Source organism: Eutrigla gurnardus (genome assembly GCF_963514095.1).
Source record: "Eutrigla gurnardus genome assembly, chromosome: 9".
In the NCBI taxonomy this organism is placed as follows: domain Eukaryota; kingdom Metazoa; phylum Chordata; class Actinopteri; order Perciformes; family Triglidae; genus Eutrigla; species Eutrigla gurnardus.
Window position 1 is genome coordinate 15146784 of NC_139923.1, and position 19270 is coordinate 15166053.

At 40.8% G+C, this 19270-nt stretch overlaps 1 protein-coding gene across 1 annotated transcript; it reads right to left on the reverse strand.

The window, feature by feature from the left end:
* Nucleotides 1-2170: 2170 nt before the first annotated feature.
* LOC311018087 (creatine kinase U-type, mitochondrial-like) lies at nucleotides 2171-14514 on the reverse strand. Its single transcript, XM_084016866.1, has 9 exons — nucleotides 14296-14514; nucleotides 11854-12052; nucleotides 9410-9505; nucleotides 9087-9308; nucleotides 8213-8298; nucleotides 6085-6208; nucleotides 5254-5388; nucleotides 4573-4698; nucleotides 2171-3061 (listed from the first exon to the last, which is right to left on the reverse strand). The coding sequence occupies exons 1-9, from the start codon at nucleotides 14439-14441 to the stop codon at nucleotides 2948-2950; spliced, it is 1248 nt and encodes a 415-aa protein (XP_083872992.1). The 5' UTR covers nucleotides 14442-14514; the 3' UTR covers nucleotides 2171-2947.
* Nucleotides 14515-19270: the final 4756 nt, after the last annotated feature.

Consider the following 19270-nt stretch of genomic DNA (forward strand, 5'->3'; position numbering starts at 1 on the left):
CACATACAAAATAAACTATTGAAATAACTGACCATATAGTGAAGTCTTCATATGTGCATTCATTATGTATTATTTATCTGCCCTGTTGAACGTACAGTGTATAAGAAAATCACATTCTGAAGTGTTTAGTGTGTAATTCCAAGTTTACATGATTATTTATGCACTGATGGATCTTCAATCCAAATAAAGCTCCACTATATCTAAAAACATGTGTTTCAGTGTGAAATAATAGTATTCACTATTATAAACTTTGCTTCCTAAACAGGCCAGTGTCTTTCAGCAGGACCTCAGAAAGTCTCAGTGGCTTAGCCTTGCAGCTCCACAGATTGTGAGCAATGCTAATCCTTTCTAGCAGAGCTGTCATTCTTCCAGACCAGCCACCATTTACTGTAAACTAACAGCGGAGATGGGAACGACAGAATTAGATGGAAATCAACCCTTTCCCTTCCTTAATTCTTCCGTGAAGGTTAAATGTGTGAGTGTCAATGTCAATGGCGTTGTTAACAGTACTGCATTGCACGACATTTTGTGAAACACCTCTACTGTTTCAAGGTCACTGATTGGACACCCGTTGGCATCTCATCATACCACCTTTACACCTGACACTAAATACAGCAAAGCAGTTTCATCATCATTTCAGCCCACAGTCCGTGTCTGTATTGCTGTCACTATTCAACCACCATTTTATCCCAGGAATGTGCGCTCTGCAGCACTCTTTAGAGATTTACTTTCCGTTTCCCCACAAAGCCCCATCCCTCTCAAATCAGAGCCTCCAATGCCTCTGTGCAGGGGTTGCCACGGCAACCCGCTTGCTCCTCAGTCATATCTGGAACAAGGAGGAGGAGAGCATTATGCTTGTGACATGTGAGAGATACAAGGGAGGGTGGAAAGGGAGGAGGATGTATTCAGGACATCGCAACACCAACACTTGGCGTCTCAGCTGCGTCTCATCATTACACTGAACGCCTTGTTGTGCTGTCAGTCTCCAGACCAAAACACTGGAAAAATGGTCTGCCTGTTTCATCACTGGAGACAATAAGAATCTATTCACACACTTGGGACAAAGCACTTGTTATATACTCTACCGCAGAGAAAACACTGGCTTCTTTGCACAAGCTTTGAAACGAAAGCTGGACACATATTTTTCATTATTGATTAACCTGCTTTATTAATTGTTTGGTCTATAAAATGCTAAACAATAGTGGAAAATTTGCATTCAGTTTCTGAGAGGCTGCAATGTGCTTAATTTGCTATAACAATAATAATAATAATCATTGATTGTATTAATGGGACACTTTAGGACACTTTACAGTCATACAAGGTGTTATAGTCTAAACCTTAAATTACCCAATTTACTGTCATATATGACAAAGAACAGCAGGAAACTTTCACATTTCAGAACCTGGAACCTGGATTTTTTTTTTTTTTGCCATTTTTGCTTGAGAAATAGCTGATACGATTAATCAATTTAAATTACTTTTGAATTGATGAATTTCTAATGGTTGAGCTCTAACAATTACCTGAAACAGCTGGGGCCTGCTGCCAATCCATGGCTAATTTAAGCCGTAGACGTTTCGCTCACTAGTATTCATGGTAATGAAAAAACATGTCAACAAGTGCAACAGTGCGTCTTGTCGATTTTTAAAATCGTTTTCAGAGAACAATGGAGCTCTATGGCACAGAGGAATAATGTATATCTGGTCTGTCTACTTGTATGCTCTATATGTACGGACAGGGTGATTCATGAAATTTCACTGTATTCATATACTGACAATAAAGCATTCTTGACTTGACTTGATATGAGGCTTTGGAGACAAATAAGTTAATTGTTGGATTTGGTCTTTTCATGCTATTTGTTGATGACCCAAAAAATAGAATATCACCTGACTTATCCTTTTATTTAAAGGTCTCGGCTCTGTGTGAAAACAGGAACCCTGAGTACCAGACTTTCAAGCATAATACCATTTTGTTACGTCTCCGACTAAACTTTGTCACATAATACAACTGAGCTGATCACAATCACACTCCTCCAGCTTGGTTACTATGGTTACTTAAAGCCTGGGCTCCAACCCTGGCAAAATGCTCCTGGATATCAAAAAATGACATCTGGTTTATGATAAAAAAAGGTATACAGAAGCTCTATCAACAAATGAGAGACAGACAGTAGAGCTATTGTTAAATAGATGATTTCTTTAATAAAAGACATTACAGTGTGACATTCATGATGAGCTGGAATGATATTGCTTCAGTAGCTTACAGTACAGAACCCAGCCCGGCCAGTGTGTGTTATAATAACATTACATTATGAAACCAGTGTGTCATCTGACATACATACCCTCAAGAGGACAGCGGTCTCTCCAGTCTTACGCTGTAAATCTACATTCAAAACCATTCAAAATGGTGAAAGGAAAATACACACAATCCACGGGGGAAAGTAGAGCACACATGGATGGGCAATACAAGCAGATGATAATAGGGATGAGCAATCAACACACAGGAATGAAGGGATGGAGCTAGGCTGAGTGTAGGGCATGTGGCTGGTCGGGACCAAGGTGAGGTAAAGCGAGGTGCGGTGGGCTTAGGAATGCTTTGGGAGCAGAGCCATAGATACTGTTTGGCCATGCAGGCGGGCAAACATACACCACCTTTGGTCCGCTGCAACACCCTCCAGTTTGCACATCATTCATTAATGTTTGCTACCATGACTTTAAAGACAAAAAGTGCATCTGAAACACACTAAAGCCCAAAGCAGTTTTCTGGGACACTGGTTTGGTTTAGCGGGATAGATAGCTGCGTAGAATATATGTAGATTATATTATAGAAAGGTATACTGTAGGGCAGGGACGGGTGATTAGATATAGATATTTATAATATCTATGGGCACAGAGCGGGGTGTTTGTGCACATGTGTGCCCAAAGGGTTGTGTGGAGGGGGGAGGGATGAGTGATTATTTGAATTGTTTAAGTGGTGCGGGAACCTTGATGTCCTGGCCTTTCTCCAGTCTTTTCTCACACTCGATTAGGTAGTTGACGCCGTCAACCACTGTCTGCACCAGCTGGACCTGAGAGAGGGACACATCGCATTTTAGTGCTTTCCAACAATTTTTGCGGATGCAAGTGATGTTTCAAAGCAGAGTATCTTTTATATCTTCTCAATGTGTAGGATTTATCGCAGAGCAGACAATAAGCAAACGAAAACACAACGCTTCTTAGTTTCATAATAATTATAAATCAACATATGGCGGTGCATGTTTATGCTCCGGTAGCTCCCATGAATTTTACTAAAGTTTAGTCTTTTATTTTTGTGTTTATTAGTGGACCACTTATGACAGAACACTCGTCAACACTGAAAAATGAAGCGTGGGTATTGGACTTAGAGCACCAGCCCTTAAAACGATCCCCGCCCACCCTGCTAGACCAAACGGCATAAAAGAGAGTCAAGAGACCGGCAGGAGACAGAGGAGAGACAAGATGGAGCTAAGTTAACCTAGCAAGGATGGGATAGGTTGTATGTTTTGCTTTTCAGAAGTCATTTAATTTAATTTGAACAGTGACATATGGCTGCTGGGCCTTTAACATAAAAATGAAGGTCAGTTAGATTCAAGCCCTTGCCAAATAAGTTCATACAATGCTGATAAAGCCTTTATTTCTGGCAAGTCATAAGCAGTGCTGGCAGTGTTTGTGTAATTACTCTCACTGCCAGAGGGAGGAGACAAAAGTTCCACACTCATGAAAAGACAATCCTGAAAGAGCTATTTCTCTGTGTTTCCAGGATACTGTGTCAGCTCTGATGGGAAACTTCTTATTATTGACCTGTTGCACTTTACTGCAGCTGCTCCTGCTTCATCTGTCCCTGCCATCATGAGTGCCTCTCTCCTGAGTGCTCTCAAGAAAACCGAAGTGGATGTTGGAGTCAGACGGACGCAACGCTCCACTTTAGCTCGCAGCTCTTAAACCTCTCTATGTAAAAGTCCTGGATTTATTTGGGCAGTCTGTGTTCAATCAATCACAGAGTGTCACATCTCAAAGTTATGTAACCCTGAAATAGTGAAGAGCCATCTCCACTGACTTTCCATGTAATCAGACCAAAACAAGCGACCAAAGGCCCACAACAATAGAGAACAGCTCCTTTGTACCGTATGACCGTGTCAGGCATGACAGCATGAACAAGGACATAACAAAGACAAACTTCATGTACAGCCTGGACAAGAACACGCCTCTCTTCTTCCTCTCCTCTCGCCTTTGTGAAAAACAGCTTTACCTCCATTAGGTCTGAAAAACAGCCATTTTACCGGTTTGTGCCGTACATTGGTTTCTATTTGTGCTTCACAAAGTCGTCGATACAAAACATTCCTGTCTGATACATGACTAATGTCTCCAAGGTCACATAATATTGTAAATGCTGCACTGACAACGCTGAAATGCAAAAAATATGCACATTTCTTTTTTTATATATAAGAAGGATTTAGTGATTAAGCATGAAATGTTCCTGCAAATCCCTGATTGTCAGCGATATCTCTTTTGGCTAAGAAGCAACCACCATCTCTGTGTGTTCATACAGAGGTTCCCCTACCTCAGACAGACCCAGGCGGTCCAGGTTGGAGATGTCAAACACCCCGCCCACAGCCGCGGTGTCCACGCCACCGGTCCCTCGCTTCTGCAGGCGCAGGTTATTCAGGATCTTACTGAGGCGGGGATCCTTGAGGTGGGGGGGGGAGAGCAGTTATTCTATACTGTTTTAAAGCACTTTAATCTCTATCTTACTACATTTTCTATTATACTTTTTTACTTCCAGGTATTATTCAGACATTTTGAGTTCACAACCAACCAACATTTAATGAAAAACAATCTTATAAACAGCTAATTTCCAGGGAGAAATGACCCTTAACATTTCTGAAAATGTTCTTTGGCAGTATAAACCTAATTTTCAAAGTTTAGGAAAACAGATGCAATGCAGAATAACTTATTTGGCATGTTGTAATATCCATACACAGTCAAAATCTTGGAGTTGACATGCATGTGGATTCAAAATGTCCAAATAATGTAATAAAACATGAGCAAAAAGAACTCAACCGCTTTTCCAATTCTCATCTATTCTGGAGAAAATACTAAATAGCGCAATTGTATCAATAATGTATACTTCTGTGTTTTTTTAATGAGTGATACAAATAGAATAGTAACACAAAAGATCCCCCATTATCAAATGAAGTATGAGTGTCAAACTACATTCATTCTATTCCAACTATTGTGTTACCTTGCTAAGCAGGGGTAGTTTGACGTGGACCCCGGCCCTGAGCCCTGTGCCCAGGTTGGAGGGACAGGTGAGGATGTAACCGAGCTTCTCGTTCCACATGAACTCCCAGCCTCTCTCCTGGATCAGACGCTCCACCTTAGAGAGAGGCAGACGGAATCAGTTACAACACCATGGGTTTATCACACTCCTATCATATCTGACCTCTGCTAAGTTTGATGGGTGTGTAGATACTGTTAGTAGCTTTTGATTTGAAATTCTTCAGAAAAAAAGCAGGGGGAGTTGTTGACTTATAGGACTGTTGAAGGAACTCTGCTGGGTGTGGACTGAAACAAACACTAGCATAGTGTTGGTGTTAACTGATCGTGTTCCGAGGTGTTTTATCACACACTCAGTGTGCAACAGTGCAGTTACAACAGATGTTGCATTGCTTGTCGTTTTTCTCTAATGGGGAACTTTGACCACTTAGATAAATCCTTTTTGTTTGCGCAGCCATGTTTACTTTGGAAAGTATCTGTCTGCAGGTTTTATTTTTTATAAGTGCATGATGGTCCACTATGATCCAGTAACATGGTTAAATCATGACACGACTGCTGTGAAATAACTCCACAAGTGTATGGCCTTCTGTGTACAGCAAACTGGTTGGTGGTAATACACTGTACTCCTTGTTTATATGTGAGATCCTGAGATGCATTGGAAACATGATGCATACGGATCAAACTGAAAAACTCTTAAGATAATTAAAAGTGCAGTCCTCTCTTTCCCAATCCAAGCGATAGTCTTGCTCTCTTCTCCTCTTAAACAGCCCACAGACACACACAAACACAGCTTTACCTCCTTGAGGCCATTGCAGAACCTCTCAAAGACTCTCTTCATGTTGCCTCCCTTCTCCATGGAGATGACCCTGGTGTGATCCTCCTCATTGACCCAAACCAAGAACGTCTTCTCATTGTTGTGCCTACACAGAGAGATTTGTTATATTGAGTTACACAGTATTGATCCCCGTAGGGGAACTTTATTTGTCCTCTGTGTTTGCCCTGTCATAGCTATCAAGGAGCAACAGACTGAATCAATACATCAGTCATATTTGGGAAGCCTATTGGGAGAAGGTGTGTAGGATAAGATTTTCTCTATTCAGGAAGTCATATGATATTGGTGACTAGAGAGAAGGTCATTAACCATCAGTCACTGAGGTTAAAGCCTGTTTCTGCTGCCGGTCATTGAGCTTTGTGTTTCACAGAGTGGTCTGCAGGGCTGCACTGTGCTAACACACCCTTGTAATTGGGTAATAATTTATGGCATACATATAATAAACGAGATGTCTTAAAAAAATAACGTAAAGTAAAATCTGTTGGATGGAAACCTTCAAACTCAGATCAGTGTGATGGCAATTGAGAAAACCGGCAAGGAAAGCATCTTTTTCACTTCCATTTTTATTTCTATAAATAATTTACACAAGTCAATAGATGAGTAAGTGTGCAGAGAGTGATGCATTTACTTTCCTGTCTTTAGCCCAATAGTGATGGGACTCTGTGGATGGTGATATCAGTAGATTTGTTTATCCATTGTTAATCTCAGAACCCATCAGCTATGAGTCTGATGGGTCTGGTGACAGGATATATTTCTAGGGTTCTGGTAACGATATCTGGGCCAAGACTATCCGGGCCTTTTCTGATGACATGTACAGCTGGATTCTTTCACAGTAGCCAGTTTAGAAGCTAATTTTAAACTCAATAAAAAGATAAATCCCTGTCAGACTCTGATATTGTATATCATCCAATGAGTTCTGCCTTTTTTGCTCTCCACATGGGACTGTTTATCTGCAATCAACCAAATCCTGCTTGAACAGGAATGCATATGAGACCAATCTATTAATAGAGATGAATTAATTGGTCCTATTATAGTACTACTGGATGGATTACATGGTACAGACATTCATGGTCTTCAGAATAAAACCCCTAATGACAAAAATCCCTGATTTTTTTTTATCTACTGCCCATAGCAGGTAAAAATAATTTACTTGTCACATATAACACTTGAGCTAACATTAACATTAAGATCTAATTTTCAAGGGAGACCTGAGTAAGCACAAATGTAGTTAGGTAAGATACAGACTGAATTCCCAGAGCCAGAGAGAGAAAGAGCAAGCTGCCAGTGGAGCTGAAAGAAAAGACTATGAAGGGATGAAGTGAAGGTGGATTATAAAGGAGAGGGAGGCTGGTGAGGCTGGCAGGGGAAGGCTGCTGATTGATTTTGGCTGGCTGACACATTGCATTGGTTTATTCCTGGGCACAAGATGAAACTCAGGGCTGAGGGAGCATTTGCCGCATTGCTAATACGCCTCCAGTACAGCTCAGCAATGTGGAAATCCGAAGACAAGGTATCAGTATCGAAAATGTTCTAATAATACCAGCTATACTCTTAAAGGAGGCATGCCATTACCCTGCCTCTTTTAAGCGTGTTCTTATCTCACCTCCACTAAAACAACCAACAGTACAGCCATTTGTATTTTGTAATTCAAAGACTCAGATTCCCTTGGTCTGGTAGGCTCCATCCTTCATAGTTACAGGATAGGAGCTCTGAGGTTTCCATTTGAAATTTTCCGGCTGTTGAAACAAAACTCTTCCACGGTGTTCAACAAGGGTCAATCCTGGGACCTTCACTTTTTAATTGGTACATGATCTCGCTTGGTAACATGTAACAAGATTCAGTGTATCTTACATTCATAAATTGAAGACATTATACTATATTTCCCTCTCCTCTAGTGATCCTAATTTTTTAAACAATCCAAGAAAAGAGACAGGAAATGTATTTACTTATTTATTAACTTGGAGTCACCATCTCTGAGGTCACATAAGGCGTATTTTTGTGGGGGGGTTTTGTATGTATAATGTAGTGCTAACCTGCCTGTCATGCCTCAATTAAACTACTTTGCTCAATCAGCCGGACTCATATTACTCACCAGATACCACGGGCATCTGGCCAATCTCGAGCCATGCCTGCGCACGTCAGGAGGGGTGACACAGGCTTGTCAAACAGGAAGTGGTCCTATTGTAAATACAGAGAACAGACATTTTATACTCAACTTACCAACTTGCCAATGCAAGTACCAACTTGCATTGGACAAAGTTGTCACAGAGAGACAGAAGAAAGGATGTGAGACCAGAATTCATTATTTTGGTCAATCTTTGTCATGGGTAGGTGAAAAATACTATGGCGGGCTTGACCCACACCCATTTCTTATAACGGGATAACATTTTCTGCTCTTTATTGTGTTTTTCTCAGCTTGTAGTGAGTTGCAAACACATCCAAAGTTTGGTTAAACATAATAACCATACCTTTACAAAAAGTTTTTTTTAAACTTAAGTAAACTTATTGGGAATCAGAAGCGTGCACTCTGCATTATTTTGACTTTGCAGTTTGTTGCCGTGTGTATTTTTCAGTTTTTCTGTGGACCCTAGCAGATCATGTATATCCACGGCTGCTCCTGTATTAAAATGACTGATTATAAGATGCATATGTGCAATTTACTTGACTGATATGCAACACAGTTTAGTTACATGAAATAGTAAACTGTTCTGGTGTTATAATTCATTAGACATTCAGTTCTTAATGTGATTAAACTTGTACTAAGCCATTGCATCTGTGAAAAAGATTCTCTTTCTACAAAAACAAAACACATTTCTCAATATATAGCCATTGTTTTTTTTTCTCCTTTGCACGGCTTACATTGTATGAATTTTGAGAGTGCCTTTAATAAATGTAACCTCTGTGTTTTCTTTATTAACACTGAAAAAAATGAATTATTGTGAAATCTAAAATTCTGCATCACTCACATCAATGAGCTGCTGCTGTTCAATGTCTGTCATCTGGGTGAGACTGTAGTACTTTCCCGCCAGGTCGTCCTTCAGACCAGCGAGGGCGTCCACCACCACCCTCTCCACCTCCCTGCGCTCCGCCCTGGTGCAGGCGGGCGGCAGGCTCAGCCCTCGGATACTGCGGCCCGTTCTCACCCTTGATGACAGCACGTAACGAGGGTCGAAGTTGCCTGAATGGATCTGAAGGAAAAGCAGGTGAAACATTTTGGCAAATATTTTGCATATCACTGGTTTGAGTTCTCTGGCAAGAAGAAGCTCGGTGTTGTCAGTGAGAGGATTACCTTGCTTGCATCCAGGTCGGTGGGGTGCTTCATAGTGCAGGGGTCGTAGCCGTTGTGCCTCTCTTTGATGATAGGGTCCAGCAGGGCTGCAAATACCTGGAACAGACCCAGAAATGAAAAAAATATGATACTTTTTATGCATTACTACATACTCCATAGTACAATCTGGACTTAAAATGTGACACCTGACATTATCTTCACAACCACGCAGGCAGAGGAGGATGCTTTACAGAATACTTCCCCTGGCTGTTGTTTTGTATGTAACCTACAGCGAATGCCTTCAAGTTAAAACTGTTGTTGCTCAATGTCACATAAATGTAAGACATGTTTTTGTTGAGTTAAGAAGAAAATGGAAAAGGAGGAGAGGACATAAACTTTCATTACTTATGGTAATAATGTCTTTGACATTTAAATTACTGTTTTGTCTGGTTGGCAATTCATGTGCAATTTGTTCAATAAAAGTATGCTAGAAAGAATTATTTCATTTTTTTATTCATGGAAGCACAGGATATGCAATATATATGTTAGCAGAAAGACATAGGAACTGTATAACTATAATGCACACTTCAATATCCCAGATTTTCATCATATCCTGCAGGCCTATTAGGTATGTGAACCCTGACGTCACCTGGTAAGTGGTTGAGTGTGAGCGGCTGTGAGGGCTTGAAATGTTAAATATAAATGGGACAGCACTCGGCATGTCACTTTACTTTTTACACAAAACATATTATCGAGAAGTGTTGGTTTTTATTTCACGTTTTACAGCCTGATCTGAACGTCTTCCAGACTCTTATCATCCCAGACCAGGCGTACCTGTCAAATAATTGATTTACTTGTTTCAGTTAAAACAGCTTTAATAAGCTAAATTAAAATAACTGGTTGATGATTAGCCAGGTGTGTAACCTATGATGACATTCCTATGATTTCAAGTGTTTTACGCTCCATATTAAATCGCTAATGTTAAAGTTTCTGCTTAAATTTAATATTCCACACATGCGCCGTCCTCTTTGTCCCCCTTTTTTTTTTATTCCTCAGGGCTTCCCCTGGTAACCCCGTGTTTCACCTCGCAGCGCTATGAACTGTGGGTAATTCCCTCAGGGCAAGTGGAAAGTGGGCATAAAGGGCGCAAAAAGTCTGTGAGTGAGCCCTCACACGAGGGGGGACATTGGGATTTGGCCGGTGTCTTCAACTCACTCTCCTGCCAAATTGTTTTAATTCCTTGAGAGGAAGCTTTCCAGCATTGCCTTGTTTGTTCCTCGTTTCTCGTTCAGCTACTCTTTTGCCTAATCCCCAGTTGGATTTGTTTGCTCCGCTGACTGCCTTCCGTGTACCGATCATTTTGCAATTAAAGGTTTTTCTAACGCTCTCCCGACTCAGTGTGGTTGTGCATTTGGGTCTTGTTCCTTGTACTAGAGTGATACAAGTCTTTAGACATTTTCACTGTATTATCACAACTCTTTGTATACACTGTGTAGGTTACCACACGCTGCACGTTTGTGCACTTAGTAGTAGTAATACCACACCCACATGATAAGTTGAAAAAAGAGACACATTCACAACTACGGGCAATTTAGGGTCATTGATGAACTTATCCCCATCCTGCATGTCTTTGGACTGTGGGAGGAACCCGGAGAACCCACGCTCACACTGGGAGAACATGCAAACTCCACACAGGAACCCGAACCCACACACATGTTAAAAAAAAAAAGAAAAAAAAAAAGCAGGGAGTTATGATGACTCTTATATTACACATATTCACATGATTACAAATTTGTATTCTATTCACAAAAATGTAGTCTGCCATGCAACCTGCCAACTCATCCTTTACCGTGCCTTGACCTGCAACTTTAACACTACTGCTGATTGGTGACTTGTTAATAGTTAATATCAGAATTTAAAAAAAAACATACTGACTAGGAGAAGTCCTAGTTATCTCTGTGGCCTCTGAAGAAAGTAAACTGTTTAAATATAGACCCTCATTATAGATAGAGACTGAGAGATCCCAAAAGAGGTGTCCTAGCCTTAAACGCTCCCTCTCCTGTGCTGTATTACTCATTCCTTTGAAACAGGGAGGATGGGTGGTGGTTGCATTTTTTCCCTAAAAACGTTTCCCAATCATTTCTGATGAATAAATGTTTTTCTCCTCTTGGCGCCGGTTAAACATTATGCTGTATACCACTTCACAGTAAAAGAAAGTTGGGTTCAGCAAACAAACATTCATACGTCAATAAAAATACCACTTTGCAGCAATATTATCTAATATGCATTTGTCTGCAGTTTACACGTCAAAGTTGTCCGTGTGACTGAAGACTCCAACTCGTGGCCTGGAGGGGCTGTGGTCAACCAAGACTCTTGTAGAATACACATGGAGATGTGCCAACCCTATCTTGTGAACACCGAGGTGCTTGCATGTGTGCATTTGAAAAAGTACAATGATGTCTGACCTCATAAGTCTCCTCATCTCCTGCCACCATGCCAACAGTCTTGATGAAGGGGTGCCCAGGGTTGTCCACACCCGTCTGAATGGCCTCGTCCAGCGTGTAGCCGTTGGGTGTGGTCTTATCACAAAGCTTGGCATAGATGGCGGGTGTCAGGTTAGAGGCCATGCAGTTGTTGTGTTTGCGCAGGTCAGGGAACTCCGCACTGCACAAATACAAAATTCAAGATAACATAGTGTTGCACTGATCTTTGAGAGAGTTTCGGTACAAGGTAACCATGGAGCCGTGCCCTTGGAGCAGGTGCAGAGTGAGTTAGTCACTTAAGGACACTTCCAAACGGCACGTACACAGGTAACTGGGGTTTAAACCTGCGACCTTGGTTGGACCTACTGGTTTTTATTAAAGGTGATAACAGTGTAGGATACATTGGAACATTGTGACTAATTATACAAACTAAATAACATACCGTATGTTGAAGACAAATCTTATGACTCAAGGTTGTAAAATGGCAGATTGACAGGCAGAACTACTGTACAGTGTTTCACATTAAGAGGTCAAAAGTGCCATTCATTTATTGTTGATTTATGTTGTTTGGGTAAAATAAGGCTGATGAATAGTTCACCTCCATTTTAAAAGTGATCATTTAGGCTTTGAGGCAAACTAGTATGGAAACAAAAATAATCAGCTGTCAAAGACAGACTTTCATCCAAAACAAAATACCCTTTTAATGCTAAGAATGGAATGAAAATAGGTTTGGCATGACAAAGACTCAAATTGTAGAAGCAGCACGGACTAACATATGGGTTCCTGTTTTCTGCTATCTGCCAAGTGTCAGGTTCTGGGGCATGTTTGCGTTTGTTAGATAGCACCAGTAGCGGGATGAGAGGAAATGAGGGAGATGGGAAATACAAAAAGGCCCAATCCCTAAGCAACAGCACAACCAGGGTTAGACCGCGCCAGCCAAATACTGGTTAATATGCGTGGCTGCTAGATTCACTTTACTCACAGAGACAACAAAAACGTGATATAATCTATTGAGTGAGTGTGGTCTTTTGGAATCCACGAGCCACAGTGTTAATTTTACATTTTTAAAGGCAGAAATACACTGGCATCCAAATACACATGTGTGGGTCCAGATTGAGATTAGTATCATCGCACTGAATGTGCTCCAATGATACAGGCTGGCAGGATTCAGGCTATGATGTTAGATTATGATAATGTGTGACTCTGGCTACTGAAACAGACCGAGTAATGACTGAGCCCACAGAATAATCTCCAAACCAATGTCAAGACATTGATAGTCAGCGGTGGAATGGAACTTAGTACCTTTACACAAGTATTAAGTACACATTGTATGTACTTGCTTGAGAATTTCCATTGTATGCTACTTTACATTTCATTTCTTTGTAAAACATGTGAGCAGTGTATGAAAAGTGTATCGTTATAAATTAACCTACCCATCAGAATATACAGTTGTTAAAATGATCTATATCTTGACGATATTCAGATGCTAAGAAGATTCAATGGTATAATCTACTTCATTTGCAACAGTTTGTCATTATGGTATTGCTACTTTTACTTAAGTAATATATATGTTATATATAATAATTGCTTCTTCCACAACCTTTATAACCTAACTGTTGTCAAGTAATGCATTACATTCTGTGGAGAGACTCTTTACACTGTAGGTGCTGTTTCAGTGACACCGTTATGCAAAACACCTTAGGCACGGTTTATAGGCTACGTGAGCAGAAGATAAGATGGTATTTATCTTTAAATATGCACTCCTTTATAATGCGGCATGTAGTTAAACACGTAGCCTCTACACGTCCCCCAGCCTCTCTGACTAGTTTTATTCAGACCCGTCCACATTCATCAGTATGTCATGTATGTAACAGGACAAGAGGCAAACCCACTGTTTTCTCCCCTCTCCCTTTGACATCTTATATGTGATTTAACCCATTGTTGCTACGACATTTCCAATAGGCCTGACTATTTTAATAGTAGGTTTTTGATATATATATATGCTTTTTCTGCCTCAATTCTGAAAAAGAATTAAAACACATGTCTTGAATCCAATAAAACGCCTTTGATATTGAACAAGAGACGCAATGTCAGAGATAACGGGGCGTTTAGAGGCAGCAGTCATAGTCCCACAGTGTAAATAGCAGTGAGTTAAAAATATAATATAGACTGCATGCTGATGTCAAGGTTATTTAGATTGTTAGGGTCGTAGAATTAGGTGGCAAGGTAAATGTTAAAATGACTATGATGTTTCACAGCTCGTCTTTTACAATGAACGTTAAATTAATTGAATAGCCTAATTATTCCTAATTTGCTTCGATGAAATTATCACTGGTTATCAGAGCTTCTCAATGAACGCAACGACATATGATGCGCTTATAAATGTAACGGACAAACAGGCCGGCGGGAGAGCGGTAACCTTACCTGGCGGGGTAGCTCCTGCGCATAGGCACTCCGGCACTAACATGTTCCCGGTGGAGCAGATATCCAGCCGTTACAGAGCCCCCCACCAACGACAAGATCCCGACCTGGCGTTTGGAGGACAGGATTCTGGAGAAGCTGCTTGCCATGTTTGCTTTCCGACTATAGGTGTCTTGTGTCAACGGTCGCGGTGACAGGTGGACGGGAGTGATGAAGCAACACTGACGGAATGAGAGCAGGGAGAACGTTTAAACGGGGCGACGTCAAGGCGGACGGAGAAACACAGGACGAGACCGGATATACAGTTATAGCTTCAAAATAAAAGGGGTAAAAGACCAAGGTTATCATTTTGATGTACTTGACCATTTCCATCTGTTTTCATCTACATTACAGATCCATGTGACCATCTTATGAAATATGAGACATTTCTGTTGATGAAATGTGCTCCACCTTGAGTAGCTGTGAGATTAGGATGGTGTTAACACTTGAATGCATCAGTAAGAATAATCCAATAATAGTAACGATAACACAGTCTATGTATGGGGCATCAGCAGCATTTGAGATGTGTGGGGGTCCTGTTTAGGCAGGGGGGTCTGGAGGTCATTTTGTAATTAAGTACATGCAATTTTCCTCTTCCGTATCTAATGTCTCTTGTTCCCAAAAATGAAAATGAGAATTAAATAGGGTCTATCATTGTTATACTCACATTTTTTTAATCATGCCTTTGCAATAGTAGTTATATAACTGACTACAGAATCAAACAAGCTTTTGCACAGTGTATATAAGATATGGCATATACTCATGATAGCCTAAATATTAATCTGAGAGTGCATTGTTAATTTACACAAGACTTTTTTTTCAGCTACTTAAATTATCCACGCCACCCATTTCTTTCTCATCTCCACCACCTTTTTTTCATTTCAACATTTTTTCATTTTCTCTGTGTAACTTCAGAGGAAAGTCAGTGACCTGGCCGAGGGTCAGGCTGAGCCAATCAGATTGAACAAAAACTGGAGCAGTCCAAGTTGGGAGGGGCCGCATCTTACAAGACTGAACGTAACCCTAACCCTAACAACAACCCTAAACCTAACCCCAACCCTATAGTAATCACGAAGGGTTTTATTGTGAAATTTGCTTTGAACATGAGATCATACCTAATTTTGGCTAACTTTACAGTGGTGGAGAATTGTGTGACGGGAATACTGATTACTGAAGGATATCAGTGAACAGGGCAGCAGCACTGAGAGGTTTCACATCACACACACTGGGTTGTATGTCACCACCGGGGTTGAGAGCGTGCAACAGTGCAACATTAGGACCCAAATGCTGAATGATATATTCAGATGTGCATGAAAATGCTGTTGAAGTCTCTAAAACCTATTGAAGCAAACTGCTGATTTTCATGTCTTCTTGTTTTACCTAAGAAAACCTGGTATGTAGAAGAAGAAGAAGAAGAAGAAGAAGAAGAAGAAGAAGAAGAAGAAGAAGAAGAAGAAGAAGAAGAAGAAGAAGAAGAAGAAGAAGAAGAAGAAGAAGAAGAAGAAGAAGAAGAAGAAGAAGAAGAAGAAGAAGAAGAAGAAGAAGAAGAAGAAGAAGAAGAAGAAGAAGAAGAAGAAGTGATTTGTGTGAAGTCACTCAAATTATTCATTATTAACTGTAAAGATGAAAATGTCTAACTTGTGTGTGTTGTCGTTATGACGATGGTTCAAAGTGACAAGTGACAGTGTTACCTTCCGTCTCTTGTTTCTAGACAGAAGTCATACTGTTTCACATTCAAAGCCTGAGCTCCTTATGGAGGATAATTCTGTAATCTGTGGATTAAAGATGAAATAGTGGGCATACAGTACTCAGATCAAAGGTCACATGGTGTTTCTACAGGATATGGAATTAGTTTACAACACACAGCCGGATGTATTTGTACAAATAGTGTTACTCTGAAACTATAAGCACCTAGAGAGAGATGTGATCATTTGTGTTCCTGGGAAGTACGTGCAGTGGCTGACGTTCACATGCCTATAAAATGTAATCACCTGGACTTGATTTATTTCTCCTTTATTGTTTTATGACACTAACACAGCATTTGTTGCATTGATAAACACGAGTAACATTTCTACACATTCATTCACTTTTATCACCCCTTTACTACTTAATTGACCAAATTCATATTTGTATGATCAGGGTGTGACATGTGATTCAGGGTCAAATACACTCGTATCTGGTGGTTGATCTATACTTCCGATTACAGTAAGCAATAGGTGTGACTTTGCCTCAACTGTCCATGCAAGGACACTAATGAACCAGACCCCCATGAAGCCTGTGGCACCAACATCCATGCCATGAACCTGGAGATAGCTGCTTTCTGTTGTGGGAGAAGGTCATAAAAGGCTCCTAGAAGTACACTGAAGTACAGTCCAACAACGCGAAAGCTGTGAAAGTCAAGAGTATAGACCATCATACAATACATAATTTGTGGCAAAATTTGAAACTGCTTAGTTCTTTTTGTAAAAAGAACCAGTGAACCGAGAAACTCAGATATGACTGGGTGTGTGATGCCTTTATTGCCACACAATGCTCAAGGCGTGATGAAAGGATCCTATGATCCAGTGTCAAAGGCAGCGGTCAGGTCTAAGTTCTCTGAGTCAACAGTTAAAAGAAGGCCATTAAAACACTTAAAGGAGCTGTTTCAGCACTATAATGTGAATTAAAGGCAAACTGAAACTTTTTATGAAATATCTTAGTTAACTAAAAATGGTTGCAACTGAATAAAAATGACTTTCTCCAGAGCTTTAGAGAGAGATAAGATAGCTTAGAAATAGGCCTGGAGTTAGAGAAAACACACGGGTCCAGATTTTTCTTTTTCATAAGAGGCTGCACTACAGCATGTTTGAAAACAGCTGGGACACACCCTTAAATAAGAGAGGGTTTATCAATGCAAGAATACTTGACCCAACAGTATTATACATTTATTTTAGTAATTGAGGGGGAATGCTATCAAGATAAAATTTGTGGGGCACAGGTGCTGCTCTGCCTCTGGTAATAAGGACAGTGATGGAGGCTGCTGGTCACAGAGGAGAAACAGAGGGGTCCTGAGGTGAAGGGAAACCTATTAAAGAAAGTTTACGGAATTTGGGCGTTGGCACAATGCAATGTGTATCACAGGGAAAGAACCTGAGGTCTATGACTGGATATAAGATCAGATGTTAACCTTTTTTGTTTCTCGTTGTACCAGCTCTCTTGTCCTTCTTCTGCTTCCTCTCAGCTACCTGCGCCTGAGAGCACGAGTAGTATCGTGGTTCAGAGCATTAAGTCCTAAATGGAGCAATGAAGTTCAAGATATCAGTGCAAGTGGAGGTAAAAGGATGGCAAGCTCCTGAGCACCGAGATGACATCAGCCGTCCAGGGTAAAAAGCATAGTTTTTAAAAACAGTAGAAAGCTGTGGAGTAGATAGTTTATAGCATGCGGTGCACGTTGAGATACATTTACTGTGATTCAACACGCCTATTTAAAAGCGGCCATTTCCCCTAAAAGCACAGGTGTACTAATAATGTCAAAGGCTCTGTTGTATTCTTGAGTCCTCGTACACCAATACAGTTACAGTGTTCAAAGACCCCGAAACTCATTCATTCATTCATCGTCTACAGCTTATCCTGTGTCGGGTCGCGGGGCAGAAGCTTTAACAGGGGACCCCAAACTTCCCTTTCCCCGAAACTCAAGCAGCTAAATATAATTCTGCGATCATTCATTTTCGATTTTCGATTTTTGAATGTCATGCCTGTGTTGTCCACTGGCTAGAACCAACATAGAAACACAGCATGGCCCGAAACAACTAGCAGTTAAACAATCACATCTAATCAATTCAGAATCATAACATTTGGGGGTTATTGGTGGTTATTAAAATCTAATTTCTTGTGTGCAATAATCATTAATGTACCTCCTACTGAAAGCACATGAGTACATTTACATTTAGAGAACTGACCTTTGAGGTCAGGTGTGTGATTAATGGCACTGTGTTACGTGACGAACATGTGTTATCAGGTTTCCTTTTATTTGCTGGTAGCTAATAAACTTGATTTATATCTTTACACCTGGCTCCATCGTGGTATCCTGGATCAAGCTACACTTTGAGGGGCAGACTGCAGGACACAGCACAGGACTTTATTTACATTAATGATGCTCTACGCTCGCACAGTCAAAGCTGAAAATAATAATATAATAAAAAATAATATATTCACTGTTTAATATTTGAATATGATTAAAACTGTATGCCTTAGAAGAAGACAATCGTCGACCAAAGAGACGATGGCGGACAGAAAGAAAAAGTCCAGAGTGTGTCACGTCAACATGCTCAAGCGATATGTTGACCGCGGATGCGTAAAAGTGCAATCCGTGCCGTCTGAGCCATGCGCGTCACCCATAGTTTCAGTGGTTTCACCGCCAGTGTGAACGAGGACGGGTTGTGTGAACGATCTAGTTCAGTTGCGAGTGCGCACTTGGACATCTCGATGATTTTGGAGAACTTATAAGGAAATCTGTCATACTTGTGTGATTCGGCTAAACATGACATTTGTGGCCTCATTCGTGGTCCTGCTGCATGCGTTGTTCGGCGATAAGCCCACCCAGACCACCATTTTGACGCATGACAGATGTGGGAGACCACAGACCGATTAAGCAGCATGCATAGCGCGTAAACCCGGTAAAACGGGCGGTAATGCAGTCCGAGGTTGAGTATCTTTTAGAGAATGGTTTGCTGTGCCAAGCTCCAGTCCGTGGAGTGCTCCTTCTTCGTTAGTGCCAAAGCCTGATCAAATGTCTCGCTTTTGTAATGACTATTGCAAGGTAAATGCTGTTACAAAGCCCGATTCATTTCCTTTGCCTCGCATGGATGACTGTGTGGTTAGAGTAGGATCTGCCAAATATGTCACAAAACTGGATCTACACCGCTCGCGCATGTGGCGTTTGCCACACCAGATCACTACC

Coding starts and splice junctions, on each gene's coding strand:
- LOC311018087 (XM_084016866.1), bottom strand. CDS start 14,441: ATGGCAAGCAGCTTCTCCAGAATCCTGTCCTCCAAACGCCAGGTCGGG. Junction 12,053..14,295: donor CGCAGGAGCTACCCCGCCAG/GTAAGGTTACCG, acceptor GTATTTGTGCAG/TGCGGAGTTCCCTGACCTGC. Junction 3,062..4,572: donor ACCGCCTGGGTCTGTCTGAG/GTAGGGGAACCT, acceptor TCCCTCTCTCAG/GTCCAGCTGGTGCAGACAGT.